The sequence below is a fragment of the Empidonax traillii genome, unplaced genomic scaffold (genome assembly GCF_003031625.1).
Source record: "Empidonax traillii isolate 1590-97213 ecotype Southwest subspecies unplaced genomic scaffold, ASM303162v1 scaffold19:size3308961, whole genome shotgun sequence".
Taxonomy (NCBI): domain Eukaryota; kingdom Metazoa; phylum Chordata; class Aves; order Passeriformes; family Tyrannidae; genus Empidonax; species Empidonax traillii.
The window spans coordinates 1944828-1963370 of record NW_020955212.1 but is presented as its reverse complement, the minus strand read 5'-3'; the positions used below and the strand labels follow the sequence as shown (position 1 = coordinate 1963370).

Here is an 18543-nt window from a genome sequence, read left to right as displayed (position 1 = left end):
AATAAGGCATATGTTCCCCAACCTTTCCTAAAGCCGTGATGCTGCCCAGCCCTGTTTTCCCTGGGTAGAGCTGTCCAGTTTCAACAACAACTTACCTACAGAGTGTCTGGCAGAATGAACAGGGCAGAAAACCCCCAGAACACAGCAGGATTCAGCTGGCAAATTGCTTCTCTCAGAACCCTCCACCCAGCTCACAGGGCATGAGTGCTGGACACCTGTACTGGGTGCTGTACCGAGCTCCAGGACAGCTCAGCAACTGGAACTGCTTTACTAATGCTTCCATGGAAAGAGAAAGGGCATCCCACTACTAAATGAAACAAATCTTTTATTCATGAGCATTCTCATTTTAAATTCACAAATTATGAAAGGAAGGCAAATCAGAAGAGACTGCCAGAGCATCTTTTAAATGATAAAGGTATAAATTTTCCTTCTGAACATTTCTAATTTAAGAAAGAAAAAGGTTGCATAGGCTTTCTACAGGTGTGCACACAAAAAAAATGAAGTACATGGAGGTTTTTACATTACAATTCAGTGTACATTGGCTACTTGAAAAGGAAAGTATTTACTTGCAATTCCAAGACAGCTATTGGAATGACCTACAGAATAAGGCTTATGAATATTTACTTTTCAGTCCTGTAAAATATACCAAACACGTAACTATCAGAAAAATAAAATGACACTTGTGAATCCTATTCTGGAATCTCTCGCTGATGGGATCTTTTCAGAAAGGACTGTTTTTATGTTTGTGTCTCCCAAGTTCTTTCTTTGGGAAAGAAAACAGTGGTAATGGCATCAGGGGACTCTTCACAGCATCAGAACGAAACAAAACATTGATCAGAGCACAAGTGGAATGTTCTTGGCATGCAGAAACAACCAACCATGCAGACAGAAAAAATCTTCAATAATTTACAAGCAGAAAATTACTCAGATTTCTCCTTAAAAGAAAGGCTACAGCATCTCTGTAGCCTCGACAGTCACACCATCAAAGCTGAAAGAGGTTACTTACTCCTTCAGTGGCACAGGCCTGCATGCCTGACACACAGAGGTTTGCAATGGCTATTTTAGTGAGTATGTGTCTTGTTCTTTGGTGTGTGAAAGAGTTTTGGGAGGATGTTCTATGTGTTTAATTCTGCTTTTTCGGTTGTTCTTTGTGATGATATTACAAACTGTAGGAATACTTCTAGGTACTTATCAGACTAACCTCTAGAAAATGAGTGGATCCATTATAAAGTGAATTCCTGCAGGTGATAAAGTACACATTTTCCTGATGATACTTGGTTCAGTAAATACTACAACAGCATCATTTTGGTTTTGTTACAGAAAACTATTACATCAACTATTCCTAAAAAATAATTTTTTTTTCCTTTAAAAAAAAAGTGTCAGTTACAAAACCAAGCTCATACAGTCCACTTATTTTAAAAAACAGGATTTAAATAATTTAGAACATGAGTTTCTTCTAATGTGCAAAAAAAAAAAAAAAAAAAAAAAGGACAGACAAGCAGACAAAATAGGATTTAGGAGAAAAAAGTAGCCACACCTTCATTAAACAGGGATCTGAAGCTCAAATGTAAAGATCTATTACGTATTATGTCCAAAGGAACAATTAATGGCATGTTTCCTTGTGTACACACCTCCGCCCAGCCTTTTGAGTCGCTCAAGGGATTCTGACATCTACCAAAAACCAAAATGCAGGATGCACAAGGACAGATGTGAGCAGTGCTTTGACCTAAGAATCTTTGTGTAACACCTATAAAGCGTAAATTAGTGTATTAAGAAAGCAGACAAAAGGCACAAAATCAGTCAGTACTACAGACAGGTAGGCATCCATGCTACTGTGTGTTAGAAATACAGTGGTTTCTTTAGGGGCACCGTGGAAAGAAGCACTGAGCAGAAGTCAGCACATATTACATGTGCCTTTTGCTGCCACCTCTCAAAAACATCTTCACTTTCAACAAATGTGAACTAAAAATCAACAAAGCCTTAACAAACCTGTAGAATCCACTTTCTCAGTGTCACAGTGGTTACCTTACAAAGCAAGATCAAGCTACAGGATTTTTTTTACCTTTTTGATCTACAAAACAAATTGTATTCCATTTGTTTAATTAATAAAGTTATTGTCTCGGTGTAATAATGTACTAAATTGTTACTTTTACATCAGAAAATCATTTCTCTGAGAAGGCTAGTTATGTCATCTCATCTGAGTGTTTCATCCAGAAGCAATCCCCTGGGTCAAAAGCCAAAGAAACTGAAATACAGGGCTGCTTGGAGCCCTAAGAGGGTTTAAGGGCTCTGAGCAGAGCAGCGAACAGAACCCACCTTGGGGCCGGTGGGGAAAGCTTATGCCCATCACAGCGACGCTCCAGGACAGGGTTCCTGCCTGCACAGCCCAGACATCAGCAGTGGTTTCACTGGAAAGGCAAAGGCTGTGGCCAGGGTGCCCCCAGCAGAGCCCAGTGGTGTGCCAAGCCTCTCTCACAGGGCGTGGAGAGCTGAGGCAAGAGCGAGCTGGAACACCGCAGCTACTTCTGCCAGGAGGGATTTAGCAGAACATGTAAGCCAGAAGTGCTGGCATGACAGTGGCCAGAAAATATTACACAGCAAGATCAAAGTTACCAGAGCAGCTGGTCAAGGGTGACCAGAGGTCAACTAAACAGCTGAAATACGAACAGACAAAAGAGCGAGGAACACAACAGGTTAGTGCGAACAACGTTCTTGAGAAGGTATTGCTACTTCTTACAGGATGGCAGAAAATTCTCACTGGTAAGTGACAGGAAACATGCCCTTAAATCGGCATCCCGGGGAGCGAACGCACGGTCAGTGTATCATTCTTATGTCAAAGTGAGTTACTCGGTGACTTCAGACAGAACAACTGCCGGTAAGAGACACGTCACATTTTAAGTGCAAAACATTTTTGGCAAAAGTGAAAAATAGAAAAACCTTAACCAGTACTAAAAAAGTATTTTCTTAAATACTAGCATAGGGCCTGATCCTGCAAGCACACAACTCGGGGAACCCCAGCTGAGTCCAGCCGGGGTTCTGTGCCCTAACACTTAGAGGAAAAGGTCTTTGAATTGCTGTTAGTGTTTATACCTGTTTACATGTAGTGTAAATAATACACACACAAACACATACACACTGTGTGTACATACGTGTGTATTCGTGGGTGTGTGCATGTGTGTCTGTGTATCCGTACACACAAAATGGCTCCTGAATAAACTCGAGCTCGTGGTTATTTTGAGATGCATCATTCACAGTACACAGCTTCCCGTGGGGATCTTCTGATAACAGGACCTATCCAGTGACATCCTGAAGCTACATACTGTTTTATTTTAATGCCTTTCAGGTAAAGTTATGAGCAACTGCTCTCTGCCATCAATGGGTCTTCCAGAGAGGATTCAAGTACAGCCAGCCATCACCCTGCAAGAAAATTAAGGAGAGTTTACAAACAGGATTTATAAATACTGGATCTATGTACGTCCGTATAAAAGCTGAAATAAGACTAAACAACAAAAAGCCACCCCTGTCATCTGAAAATTCTGTGTTTAATGAATTGAACAAGTAATCTGGATGGGAGGGAAAAAAACTACCAGGGGAAAGAGAAGCAATGGGAAGGTACAACAGATGGACTGATAGTTTAAATAGTTGCACATACTGGATAAGGTAACAATTCCCCCAGTCAGTGTTATTTCCCTTCTGCCTTTTCTGAAGAAAGGGCAAAGATGAGCTTAGCAAAATCAGTTTCCTTTCACACAGATGAAACCCAAGACTGTGTTTAGGATGCCCATACTGAGTTACAGTGGATAAATATCCCTAGAGTGTGCTTGCTTTAGTGTGCTGAGCTCAGGATTAGTAGGGGATGTGAGTATGCAGCATTTGTAAAGCACAGGCTGGATTTTACAGAAAAACACATTGCTTTAAGTGCCTAACATTAGGTACCAAAAATCCACATCAAAATAAATGTAACTGAAGTGAACAAGTTTACAATGGAAAAATCCCTTGCTCTCCTTCAAGAGTCACACTCTGTCAAAAAGAGAATTTAAAGCGCTGAGTGGTACACAACAACACTAGCCCACGGTAAAAGCCACAGGCATTCGTTCACTTGTACCAGCATCCTCCCCTGTGCAGAAACACACTAAAGGGTCTCTAAAACAAGAGACTCAAAGTACCTCTTTGACAAAATACTTGGGTTTCCAGGGAGTGGTGAGAGCCGCACGCTGCCTCTCCTCTGCCCGCTGCCTCTCTTCCAGGCGGTGCTTGTGTTCCGTGGCTGCATCGATGTTCCCTTCCTTCAGAGAGTTGGTGACGTTCTGCCACAGGCGCCTGGTGATGGAGGAGCACAAGCCACAGAGTGAGAACACCTCTGCCACAGCCCAATGCCACGGGACACCGGTCTGGTGAGCTGCTGCCGTGCTCTCCGTGCTGTTCTTTCAGGTCAAGCAGCTTGGGAGCCATCGCTGTCCTGGGACATTCATCACGTTTGTGGACCAGATTTTCAGAGTTGCTCAACTCCCGGTATTTTGCCATGCAACCTAATTTTCTCACCAGCTTCTGTTTGTGTTCCTGACTCTTGAACATCTGAGTTTTTTTTCTCAAAGAATTTGAGGATTTATTTTATTGTTTCCGGTTCACATTCTTTACGGATGATCCACCCCCAAATGACAGGCATTTATCCTGTGTTTATCTGTGGTTAAATTTTTCAGTTTAAGGGAGTGTCAGCCAAAAGCCAAGAGTGTGTTCAATGGGGACACTGACTGTTCCCACCAGGCCAGTAACAGAGGAACTGATGCACTGATTCCAGGGAACCCTCCTAGGTCTTGCTCTACATTCCCAGTTACAATAATTATCAGTACACAGCCAAATGTGTTTCTCACACGACTGACCACATTTGAATGCAATGCCTTTTATTGGCCTAGCAGAAACTTTGCCCAGAAAAACACTGAAAAGAATCACAGAATCATAGAATGGCCTGGGTTGGAAGAGGCCTTAAAGATCTCATCCAGTTCCAATCCCTCTACCCTGGGCAAGAACTCCTTTCACTAGACCAGGCTGCTCAGAGCCACATCCAACCTGGCCTTGAACACTTTCAGGGATGGGGCATCCACAACTTTTCTGGGCACCCTGTTTCAGTGCCTCACCACCCTCACAGTAAAGAATTTTTTCCTAATATCCAATCTAGACCTGTTCTCTTTCTGAAACCAACCACAGCTTTCATAAATTTCCAGGAATGTTTAAACGCATTTCTGTTTACAGTCTGATAAACTGCAAATCCTGCAGAAACACTGGATGGTTGCAATTTGCTTACTGGTATCTAAAAAATACAATAAATACACTGAAGAGCTACTGGGTTCTCTATCTACTACAATCTCTGTGTTCCAAACTACAGGGGGAAATGAGTTTGCAGATAAGCAAGCAGTCTTCAAATTAGAAAAACGATCTGACCCTGCACAATGACTCAAGACACCTTTGTACAATAAAGACAAAATATTTACAGATAATAAGTATAACTTATGTTTTTAAATCCTCCAATAAAATGTTCCTAAATTCAATGAAAGTATTGATTTTTCTGAAGATAAACATTTACAGTCATTGACAGTGAATAACAGAATATGTTTCTTCCTAATGTACCTAGTCAGAGTTAGGCACATGATGTGGGTGCCAAGAGCTTAAAAACCATGAGTTTGTATGTGTATTTATAGCTCACATTGCACCACATTTTACATACTTTTATACATATATATATACATATTCTAAAATACATAAAACATTAAATACCAGTTTAAATTATATGATGCAACATTACTTGCAACAAACTGGCTAATTTGCCTTCCACGTTGCAATCACCCAAAGAAGCAGGTGAAAACACTGCATTACCACTTTCCAGATGCTCATTAACACATCCCTGCATTTTCCCCATCTACAAAATTTATGTACTCGTCGCTGCAATGTAATTTATGCTCTGAGGAATCAACACACAGCTCCAGTTCTCTGTGCCCAGAGTAACATGCTGTGGGAAGGGAGGTATTTTTGAACCACACCATTTATAAGTGCAGTTTGCTTCCCTGCTCTGTTCCTGCCTGAGGGTCAGAAGCAGAACACTGTAGCGCCCCTCCCCTTACCTTGATTCCAGCGGGCCTTGCTTTGCGATCGGCCTGATCTTTTTCCTGATAACAGGCAGTTTGTTGGTGTCAATCACTTTGGTGTCTCCGTTGCTGTAAGTAAATTCCAGTGTACCATTCCATTCTCCCTGTGCCTTGCACACAATGGTGTTTGTGGGATTGTGTTTCACTTCGGCTGTAACCCTAATTCAAGAGGGAAGGAAAAAAGACCACGGAAATAACTGGTACCATTTATTATCTGCACATGAAAGCGCTACCACAGCTAAGGTTACAAGCAGCTTTCTGCATTTACAAAGCAATTTTTCAAGTAAAGTAGTGACGCTGTCTCCAAAAACAAAAGCCTCATCCCAGGAAAGTTCTTCTAACACAGCAATAGCTTTGGGATGACATTGTCCCAAAGTACAGCAGTAACCCAGCTTAAAACTCTCATACTCTGCTCTAACCCTGAGCTGGTTACCTCAGCGACCTGAAAAACAGCTCCTGATGCTCATGTGACATCTTCAACACGTTATTTTCACACCTGACCATAATGCTGTCAGAGACCAACGTCAAAGACTTCAGGTACCTTTGTTTTCCTCCTTAGCTCTGCAAGTTTACTTTTCAGCTGCGAAGAGGCAATGATTAAAGCTACCTCAGTGGTCCAAGAATTGGTCTGAGAGTCAGCAAAATAGACAAGTAGGACTGGAAAACCAAAACGCAGGGAGAAGTTTTGTATATATGTCTACAAACATGACACATTTTTGCAAGCTGTGTCAAGTAATCTGTAAACTAAATTACCAAACTAACACCACACAACTTTCCCAAATTTTCACTCACCCCGATGGCATGAATTTACACCTTTTAGGGAAAAAAAACCTGTTGAAACAGCCCATGTGGAAATTTGGCTGAACACAACATTGAAATGGTTGACACACACATGGAAGGATAATTAGACCAACTGAACTAATACAGAGGTAACCATGCAAATGCATGGTCTTCCCATGGACACTGCAACAGTCCACAGCAGAACAAGAAAGGGGTCTGTGTATGTTGAGGACTGGGACATCAGCTTGAGTATGGAAGCAAGACAGGAAGCTGTCGTGCACGGTGCCCCTTCACACCCTTAATAAAGGGGAACAAAAGACACATAAGTAACAGTTTCATCATCTGAAATTTCAGTGCATAAGTGGGAGTCCCCAGGAGGCAGCTACCACTGTGGGCAGTGACACTTTAGCTTCTCTCCAGGAGCTCCACCTGGAACACCAGTTCACCTACAATACTCACACAAAAGCAGCAGCTGATGTAGCAGAAATATCGCCTTTTCTACATGGATTTTTCTAATCCTGCACTTACAACAGCTTTTACAAGCAACAAAGCTTGGGGAGATACATTCACTTTATTTTAATGAGAGAAATATATCCAATTCAGTTGAACATCATAATACGTATAACTACAATAAACTGTCCTGCTAAGCTGTAAGTCATCTCCAACACTAATAGGAAAAGAAAGTCAGGTATCCTTCTATAAAATATTCCACCAGAGGAACTGAACAGATGCCTGAGAGTCTTCCCATTGAAATCCAGTAGCAGGTAAACAAGAGTAAGACAGTAATTCCCGTACCTGTGGACCTTCCCTCCATAGAACGGCTTGGTGTGGAACGTGACCGTGGCAGAATAGCCCGTTCTGGCACAATTGATGTTGACTTTCCCTCCAAGCTCCACCCATGGGATGGTAAGTATTGAACGAGCGTAGGCACTGGGCAGGGTGAAAACATACTCTTCTTCATGTTCCAGCAAGTAAAGAACACCTGTGTGGGAAGAGGTTAAAAGTGAAGTGATAAACTGATAAGACCTGATAGTCACTGACCAGTTACTGTCATCAGAAGGCACATCCACAGAGAGCACAATGTGCAGCTCTCCTTGGAGGAGGATACTGCCTGCTACAAAGGAAAGTCTGCCCTCTGGAACAAACTTTTTCCAACAAACATTTTCAAAAGCATCCCATTTGAGTGTGTGCCTTGGGGTCCCATGTGGTACCGAACGGCTTGTCAGGAAATCTGACTGGATCACTCGCTTTGTGTTACGGGCAAGCAATAAACTGTTAAAAACTGGGAAAACGTAGCATTTTCATGCAAAAAGTCATACTGAAAATTCAGATCCTCACACAGTGTCACATCATAATCTCTCTGCAGAAAAAAATACGGGCATGCCCAAAGGACTCTTCACTTCTCCATTCAGTTAGACACGACCGTGTCCTCTCCATTAATTTCCTACTGATGCACTTGTAGGTGGGAGTGAAATGCTCTCTCTAGGTCTGCGTGGGAAACGTGCCATTTAGCAACTTCCCATTAAGGTTCCTCCCTAATTTTCAAATGTCTGGTCTCCCACACAGCCTTTGCAAAAATCTTTCATAACCCAAGAGGGGCCCAGCAGGGTCACTGCTCTACTACCACCAACACCAACATATCCACCAGGCACAGAAAATTACTGGCATCTATCTCATTCTGTAAAGGTTCCTCCATCCTCAGCACTATGAGACTGTAACTAAAAACAATGTGCAACGAAATAATTTTTCAACATTATCTGGAACCACAAAGAAAGCTGCATGCCTGATCAGACCTTAGCTTTCCCTGGGGTTAAGGATACAACTCCATCCCTGCCATAACTGCAGTTTGGTCTTTATGAGGGCAGGGCATTAGACCAGGTAAAGAGCACCATAAACCTTGCACACGGAATTAGATCATGCCAAATGTCTGTAGTGTACTTTTTATTAGAGTTTTACAGTCTTTTGTGTCCCATTTATTAAGTGCTTAAAGGCAAAAATGACAGCTTCGATAATATTTTTTCACAACAGGAGCTGAAAATAACCCATCACAGGAAGCACTCAGAACCCAGAAATATTTGAAAAAGAAGAGCAGGAAAGTTAGCTTGACAGAGTATCTGTTTTAGAAACAGGATGAGTTTGAGCCCATTTGCCTTCACCCTGGGGCAGATGGGAAAAACACATTGGTAGTAGTATTGATTAATCTATCTGTTTGAGGGAATAATGGTACTACTTTTCAAAGTGATCTCACATTTAATGATGAAAAAGCACTAAATAGGAACACAGGACTACTACTGCCCACAGAAAATACGCCTTTAAAATGCTGTATAAAAACCCAAACCTGAAAAAGACATTCAAAATGTAAAAGCACAGAGCTCTAACAGGACCACGATCCTAAACATTGGCTTCTGCTCACAAAACTTAATGCAGGCACAGGAAGCTCTGCAGCTTGTCACTTCTGCCTTCTTAAATGGTTCCACAGGAAAACATTAGCAAACCAGAATGGCTCTATGCAGTTGTTCTCACAACTTCTGCAACCTCAGCCTGCCAGCAATGACACAGCCAGCACTCCTACTCCAGCAAGTCCGACACAGATGAGCTGGGGAGCGCAAAAGCACAAACACAGAAAAGTCGTGTCTTAGAACAATCTTAAATCATTTCACTTTGGCAAGTTACAAGTTCCTTGTGTCGTGCGCTGAACCCTCACCAGCAGGGAACAGTCAGGAGGACACAGCTGGAACACACACAAACACATTTGGCCTCAAGCTTTCCTGGCTCCCTATCCGCAGGCAAACACAAGCTGAACACAGTGCAGGAAGGTTGAACCACACAACTCCATCTGGACATGCAGCCAGGAAGAATGTTTACTCAAAAAACAACTCTTGTACAGATGCTATAATAACACTAAGTTAATAAAGAACAATCACAGGACCACAGAATGGCCTGGGTTGGAAGGGACCTTAGAGACCATTGTCATTCCAGTCAGCCTGCCAGAGACACCTTTCACTGGATCAGGTCGCTCAGAGCCACCTCCAACCTAGCCTTGGACAATTCCAGACCAGGGCATTCACATCTTCTCTAGGTAACCTGTTCCAGTGCCTCACCACCCTCACGGTAAACAATCTTTTCCTAATATCCAATCTAAACCGGTTTTTTCCATTTAAAGCCATTCTCCCTTGTCCCGTCACTACATGCCCTTGTAAAAATTATCTTCTCATCTTTCTTGCAGGCTCCTTTCAGGTACTGCCTGTGGTGCCACCACGAGGTCATGTCTCCCCAGTATTAATGGTTTGAGCACAGACAAGTGCAAAAAAGCACCGTCTGCCCGAAAGCATCAGCTTCCGACATGATGGTTTTGTTGATGTGAGGTTTGTGTTTGTTTTTTTTTTAAAAGACAAAAGGTCTAATAGCAGTGCTGTGGGCAAATGTGACGCTCACTTCTGGGGGAGAACCTCATTGCATTTATGAACCACACTTTCACAGGAACTTCTCCAGAGCCTCCTACTTCCTTGGACCCTGCCATCCTCCTCTGGCCATCAGTGTATGTCCCCACGTGAGAGGACACTGCTATGATAAACACAACTTCCTTTGGGGAAGTATAGGTTTGCTTTTGTCCCTCTGATGGGATCAATAGCTTTTTCCTCCCTACTTGAGTGGGAGGGATGCAGAGCTGTAATGCACACTGCCAAGCACATTAAAAGTGAAGAGCAAACAGCAGCAGTGACCTTCAGTGTAAATATTTAACCACCACGGGAGGCTGGATATTAAAAACTGAACCCAGCTCTCTTGGCAGTATTTTTAGCACCTGGTGGCATATTTTTTTAATTCCTTAAACACCTGAATACACACATTTTTAAATGGAGTGCTATCTCACTTGAAATATGACTCCACCTCAACAATTCTAATGAAAAAGAGATTAAAGGGCAGATCTGAAATACCCACAACTTGCTAATACTTCTAGTATTAACCTGACTGTTAGCTTTGCATTCCACTGTTTGCAGAGCTCACATGCAAAAACCCTGTTTAACTGAAGCACCACGAACACTGTGGCTGCACCACATCGTCTGAACCTGTGGGGAAGAGGAAGCCAAAATGTCACTGAGAGGCAACACACATAACCAGGGCCACAAGAATTCACACCCTACTCTCCTGCATTTTAATCTTTAGAATTTAAAAGCAGAAAAACTAAAACCTAACAGTTGCTTTAACAAATGCTGTCTAATTTTAACATCTGCTTTTAAGTGTCACTACATTGTGACTGATCTTTAAAAGTATCTGCTGGAAAATACACAGGCTCTTTTTCTTCCCTTTGCTTCCCTGCGGTAAGGGATTATTCATGTTCAGTTTAAAATTGGCTGTAAGTAAATACATGGGAAAAGTTGTAGAAGATTATCCCATTTTCAGCTTTCTCCTCTCACATCGAAGAATTCCCTGGAAATCTGCAAATTCTTTTAAAAAAATCTGAAAGATTTACAGGCAGCTTTTATGCATAGAAGAATGCACCAGATCAGTACTCTGGGAGGAACAGTGGATTTCATAATCTAGTTTATTAGAAATAAATGCCACACAGAAGAGTGAATTTTTTATAAACAAGTGCAGATTTTGCATTTCCCCCTTGATATGTCCTCAACACTATTTACCTCTCCTTTTGACCAGGGCAGTATATTCAGAGTCACACTCCTTTCCGTGACTCCTCAGCCTGCGTTAGAGGAAGAGATGATCCCGCCATATCATTTTCCCAGTTTGACTCTTACATGTCCCTCAGTGATGCTGCAGCTTTGTGAATTGATTTTCCAGTAACACATATTGACAAAAAAAACCCAGAGGAGGCTCTGGGTCAATAAGCTGCAGAAGAGGCATGTGAAATTTAATGCTTCCCACTGACTGTATGGAGATCAATCCGAACAGCAAATGGTAAGTGGGACACAAACGGCCCAGGGCAGTTTCCTGATTTAAGAAGCTCTTCACTCTCTCTGCACTATTCATAGCAGGGCACTAAGAGGAGTAAGTTCCATTTGGGATGAGCCCCACATGGGAGCAGTGCATCACCAAATGTGCAGAGTCACACAGGAAAACAGGAGATGCCAGGACTGGGCTCTTATCGTCTCATAAACATTCCAGCCAGCTGTGCTGCACTGCTCGTTTGTCAAAGACTGGGGCCATTTGCTAAATTAAGTAATGAGGGCCATGTTATATGGAAACTGTTCTGAAACCACTGGCCTAAAAAATATTAACTCAAAAATTAGTACTTAGGGAAATAGCTCTAGTTGCATGGAGCAATCAATCTTTGGGACCGGTAAATTAAAAAGCCACTAATTTCTCAGGACTAGAAATTATAGACCTGTACATCTCTGAATACATACACATCCATACATCTGAACAGAAGGGGAAAAAAAGAAATAAAACCCCATACATTGCTTTCTTTTAGATTTGCCTTGTAAAGAGCACTGAAGCTTTTCCCTACCCATCAAATCTTTTCAGGGTTGATTTCAATTTAGGAAATAATTTTTAGAAGCCTATACCTCACTAGTTTTTCAAACATTTAAAATAGCAGGAGCGAAAACACCAGACATAACTAGCCACTTGATAATATAGACCAATCCACTTAAAAGTACTTTATGCTCTCTGCAAAATTAACCCATGAATCAAAGATGACGCTTTTTGTTGGGTTTTGCTGCTTTGGAACAAAACCCAAGAGCAGAAAAGGAACAGGCACAGCCCACACTGAGGTGTGCTCACTATGGTTGTTTCCAGTAAAGCATCCTTGCCCTACAACCAGCATGTGTTTGAAGATTCTACGGAACACATAAAAAAACCATTAAATATTTACATTGACTCTCCTATCCCTTGCTAATTTAAATCTTAATGTGATCCTATTCGTTACAGCCTCTTCTCCCCCCTCACACTCTCATTAGTACATAATTAACGTTAACCAGAATTAGGGACTGTGCAGGCAACATGAAGACTTTTATGCAAAATAACCCCTTTTCTATTCAGGGTAGCTTTCTCATGAGGAAACGCAGTGCTGACTGCTCTGAAGAATGGGGGTTTTGTTATATAGTGAAGAAAAAGTTGAGACATTTCATTAGCAAGCCAGATTTAGATCTCTCATAACCAGAGATGAAGAAGGACTACCATATAAAACAGCTTTTCACATGGATTTCCAGCAGTGCTCTCCTACTAGTTCTGCACCTCTGCAACCCATACTTATTCCAAATCAACAACAAAAAATACAGAAAGAAAAAAGGTGAGTCACTTTGAGGTATACACAAAAAATCATATGAATAAGATACTGAGCTGTACCCTTTGTATGACAAGACCATACTGTCCTTAAATCCCCGAATTCTTTGAATTCCTTTAGAAGTCTTTGTACTGCCATGACTCCCTATGTCAGCTTCCAATAACAAAGCACAAAAAGCAACTTGCTCTATACATCTAAGGACATTCTAAAAAAATATCATTAAAAACCACCACAGAAACATTACCAGCATATTCCTTACACACTATAGGTCCAAAAATTCCGTGCTACTTTATTTCTGTAAATAACCACCTGCAGTAGAAAAAGCTTCATTTAAATGTTTGAAGGACAAACACAACATCATTCAGTAGGGAGGAAAGTTTCAAAACACACCCCAGTTGTTTGTACTCAACATTAAGGCCACAGTGAAGTTTCAGGTCATCATCACAGAATCTTCATAGAATGGTCTGGGTTGGAAGAGACCTTAAAGATCACCTAGTTCCAACCCTGCTGCCATGAGCAGGGACACCTCCCACTAGAGCAGGTTGCTCAGAGCTCCATCCAACCTGGCCTTGAACACTTCCAGGGATGAGGCATCCATAACCTCTCTGGGCAAGCTAGTCAAACGAAATGGTTCTGATACATATCTGACTAGAAAAAGATGGTCACTCTCTAACACTGAATTATCCAAAACATTAGTTGCAACTCTGTTTGGAAGGAATTTGCCCAACAATAGCATATGACTAGTTTGGCCATCCAATGCACACTAGAGGGAGGAAAAAAAAAATAAACAAACCCCAGGATTTTCTATGATTCATGAGGTGTTACTTTGTCTCTTATCAAAAGCAGGATCAGTCATACTTCCTTCCCAAAAAACTCAATCTGCTTCTAACACTTTAAAGTAAGATTCTATAAGCTTACCAGCACACCTTGGTGTGAGAAAGCTTCTCCTAAGAGCTAACTTTAGTTTTCACCTACCTTAACCAGCTTCATATACCTTCTGACTCACAATGTGTCTTTCCACGCTCTAGATCACTAACTCTGGTAGACTAACTGACCCTACATGAAATGCTGCAAGCCTAAAGTGTCCCTAAATAGAAGGAAAAATCTCCAAATTATATCTCCCATTAAAAAATTAGGCCTTTCATTACCCAACATGGTTTTCCACATTTTCAGTCCAGCAGCTACTTTTTTTCATTCAACAATCTATTCTCCAGTACTGATGCTGACCTCAATCTACCACAGAATTTATACTTATGCAGCCCATGAAAAAGAAGCATCTGCAGTAGAGCCTAATTTTTGCACAGCTTGACAAATCTGCACACCAACTTAATTAGGAAGACCTCCGTGGGACTAAAATAAACAAACAAAAAAATTAAAGGAAGTGCTGTTTCAAGTGAAGAAACTGCACTGCAAAAGCAAACATTTTAAACTGAGGCTGTCAGGCTTAGGCTGGCTGTTTTCACATGATAGAAGAGGTTCAGCAGTACCACTTCTTGTTGCCCATTGCCAGTCCTCAACACACACCAAAAATGCTTGGGCTGCATTGGAATTTCTCCATCCCTTCCCAGAAATGCTGTCACTGTGGAGCTGCATGCTTCTGTGCTGCTTCCATGAACAAAAAAGATAAATGATAACTATAAACTGGTGAACCCAAACTTCCTCCCACAATGCCCATCCTAAAGACAGCAGCAAACCTGGCAATAAAACAGCTCACCATTGCAGATGTTCCCCAAAGCCTGCCTCCAATACTGGGATACCTCCCGGATCAGGAAGAAAAAAAAAAAAAAAAAGGGGGGGGACAGGGAAGAACTTATCCTCACAAGCACACATTAAATAATCCTTGGTGTAGTAAAGTGGTTAATTCTTAGACCCTTTTTCTCTTAAAACTGGGACACATCAGGACTTTGAAGTCTTAAATAATCCCCACAGTAGACACCCTCAATCCCAGGGAACTGTTGTGTGCTAGCAGCGAGAAAAAGAAATTTCCCTACTCCTACATAATCATAAGTGACTTTATGTTTAATTTTATTTCCATTAAATAGTTCCCTTCACTGAGCAAAAGAGTACTAGAAACGAACACGTACCAGAAAAATGGAGCAAGCTAAGCCAATTACTCAGGTTGGAAGTAGTACAGATAGGAGACTGACAGAAAGACCAATTTCCCTTCTGACACTCCCTTTAACTCTGCATTAAATGCAAAATACCTAAATCACAGGAAGAAGGAAACAGCCATGCTGTTACAGACTTTATCACAATTATATCAAATCCAGGAGTGGGGAAGTTTCATATCTCTTCTACAAAAAAGGGAGTATATTGCCATCAGGATAGAAACTACTATAGTTCTTTTTGCTGGTTGAGTTTGTTCATTAGTTCTAGATGGTAGAAACAGCAGAATATACCTGTATGTTTTCACCATAATTGTTTTGTTGTAATGAAAAAGCAAAACTAAATCGCCGCATTTCCCACTCACTTTTTTACTACCTTTTAATATCATAGTATTTAGCATAATGGTGGCAAAAACAAGCATTTACTGTAAGCTGTCCTTGTACTTCTGAGACTACAGTCTAAAAACTGATTGAGACAAAACACCGAAAAAACCACACATAGGATCTTACCCTCAAAGAGATTTAGTCTCTTAGCCAGAGACTAAATTGCCTAGAAACACATTCCTGCTGATGCTTTAACAGTCAGTAAGGACACTAGTACAGGTGTGTTTATCAGTTCACATCATCCATTAAGTATTTGCTGATTCCCTGTATTTTTGAATTCAAGCTGAACAACGACTTGTCACAAAGCAGAATGAATAGGTGGCATATGGAAAATCACAATTTGGACACCTACTAACATGACTTTCCAGAAAGCTTGAAAGAACGTCCCAACCTTGCAAACACTACAGCAAATCATGATTTTTTGCTGAAACTATGAAAATGAATGTTAGGCTTATGTAAAAACGTGAGGTTTTCCCATTGTTTTGTTCCAGATGGGAATACCAAATCCCATGTTAATTTAGAAGCAAGACAAATAAAAATATTCTTACAGAATACGCTGTCAGTAGCCATTTGCTACTGCAACTTAGCACAGCCATATATATACAAATCCTTTAACAGACTCATCAATATAAGCATATATTTATACATGTAATGTGAAGTTCACATTCTGTCTGGATAGAATAAGGTTATATGAACCCTACAGTTTTAATTCCAAATTTCCCAAAAGCAAACAGTCATAAGATTTAAATAAAAGGTCAGAGGGAGAGGAAGCAAGAAAACATATGGACTTGTGTGGTGTTGAAACCCGCAATATCAGCTCAAAAAATAAAATAATAATAAAAGCACATTTCTTACCTTCACCTACCATAGAAACACCTATTGACATGCCCATAAACTTGCTTTTGGTCCATACGTGAGCGTTCACACACATTTTCTTCTCTTTGCATTCACAATAAAAGCAAGATACCGGCGGATGATGGGACACTTGTTCAGCTACAAACCTCAGCTTGTAGCACGTGGACTGGTCCTGGCCAAACTCCTTGGCTGGGTCCTTAGAAACCGTGGAGGCACCATTAGTTCTGAATGCTTTCACTTTATCTTTAGGCACATCCCACGAGCAATGAAAGGTTTCACCAATTATAGGGTTATAGGGCTTCTTGGCAACTGCTCCCTTTCGGCCTTCGTGAAAAGCTGTTAGATAATACTCCACAAAGCAGATAATTCTTTCCTCGGGAGTGGCTCCAGCTGCAATTGACAAAAACAGGTCTGGATGGGCCATGAAATTTGCATACATCTCCAGCAGGGATCTTTTCTCCAAAATAAATGTTGGAAGCACTACCTGTATGCAAAGCAGACAAAGGCAGATATGATTTCCCCATGATCACACTACCAGGGGGGAAAGGGGGAGAACAGTTAGGACAGCTGCAAATTCTTGCCCTGCCAAGTTTTGGGACAATGTATTTTCTTCCCATGCCACAGCAATTTAATTTTCTAATGAGTGAAGGAAAAAGCAGTGGCCTTGATACCCATGCAGGCTGCTTCCTATTTCATTATGATTCTCAAGAGCAGCTCACACAACAGGGATGGGCTGTTCCGCTCACATGGAAATCTGCCTTTTCCTCTCCTCTCAAGTGAACAAACCAGCCATTGTTTTCCTTGTTTACAGAACACAAAAACATACTTTGATATAAACTAATTTACTTCAAACATCAACAAAACAAACAAATCAGAACCCTCTGAAATAGGAGGGACACACCCTCCCAAACTAACAGAACATGAGTAGTTTACATAAACATGCACATCACCGACTTTTAAGTGGGGGAGAGTGTAAGGAGTACATTTATCCATTCTGTCTAACATTTGGGTTCCATATTTCACTGCTGGGTCCATGATTACCCACTACATATGTATTAGGTCCCCTCCAGCCTAACAAACAAACCAAGCCAAGGAGATCCAACCAAAATCAAATCTCAGCTGTATTTGCAAGGATAAAACCACACCAAAGAACCTTCCCAAGAGGCTATTATTACAGGCAAGAGAATGCTGCCCTTTTAACTCCCTCTGCCCTACACCATCACGCCCCATTCTCAACTCCAAGTCAAATTCCCTGACATCCCTAAGGTCTCCTGTCACCCCCAGGACCACCACACATCCCCTCAGTCTGAGATGGTGTCATGCTACTGTGATGGGTCCCTGCATGGTTTCCTCTTATTTCAGACAAGTTGAAACAAAACCTGCACAAACTGTTACATTCATATCCTGGGACTAGAGAGACTCCAGAGGGCCCAGAAAAAAAACACGGACTGAGCACTAGGCAGCCTGCCCTGGAGGACGCCGGCCCCAAGTGACGCAGATGTTGCCAAAGTCACTCACTTGAAAATAACACTTTTTTAGAAGTTTCCAGCGAAACATCCTGGAGGGCACTGCAAGACAAACAAGGGCTACAGGACATAATTTATTTCTCTCCCATGGCTCACACTTTATGCAGGACTGTCCCAGGGGAACTGAGTGGCTGCTCCCACATGACCAAAGGGAACTTCTGGCACACTGCATGGTAAGATACACAGGTATCCCCAGAAATGCCAAGGCAGTGGACAGAATTCAAAGAAAGTTTATTCAGAAGGTCAGAACACAAAAACCTGGTGTGGTCTGCACACCGGGCCTCGGGGAACGAAAGGCAAGCTCCCACCCCCTCAGGGCCATTTTTATCCTTTCTGTTTCTCCCCTGCCTTCCCAAGCCTCGGTGTATTTCTGTTAGGGCTATGTCTCTCTTCTCATGTACCACAGTGCAAGGCTGTGCAGGGGTGGGGGGGAAGGCATTGGAAGTGCCTTTGAGATGGAGTAACCATTTAGGCAGAAAGCCTTCCTAGCGAAAATCGAGTTCTGCCTTTCTGTT

General features: G+C 41.7%; 1 protein-coding gene across 1 annotated transcript in view; it reads right to left on the bottom strand.

The window, feature by feature from the left end:
- Window positions 1–308: 308 nt before the first annotated feature.
- Window positions 309–18543, bottom strand: part of OSBPL10 (oxysterol binding protein like 10) — a 111718-nt gene continuing 93483 nt past the window's right edge. Inside the window, exons 8-12 of the mRNA XM_027897723.1 lie at window positions 16503–16986; window positions 7716–7902; window positions 6117–6299; window positions 4167–4320; window positions 309–3417 (exon numbers count right to left, since the gene is read on the bottom strand). Coding sequence (XP_027753524.1) covers window positions 3373–3417; window positions 4167–4320; window positions 6117–6299; window positions 7716–7902; window positions 16503–16986 — 1053 coding nt within the window. The 3' untranslated portion in view covers window positions 309–3372. The remainder of the gene's footprint in view (window positions 3418–4166; window positions 4321–6116; window positions 6300–7715; window positions 7903–16502; window positions 16987–18543) is intronic.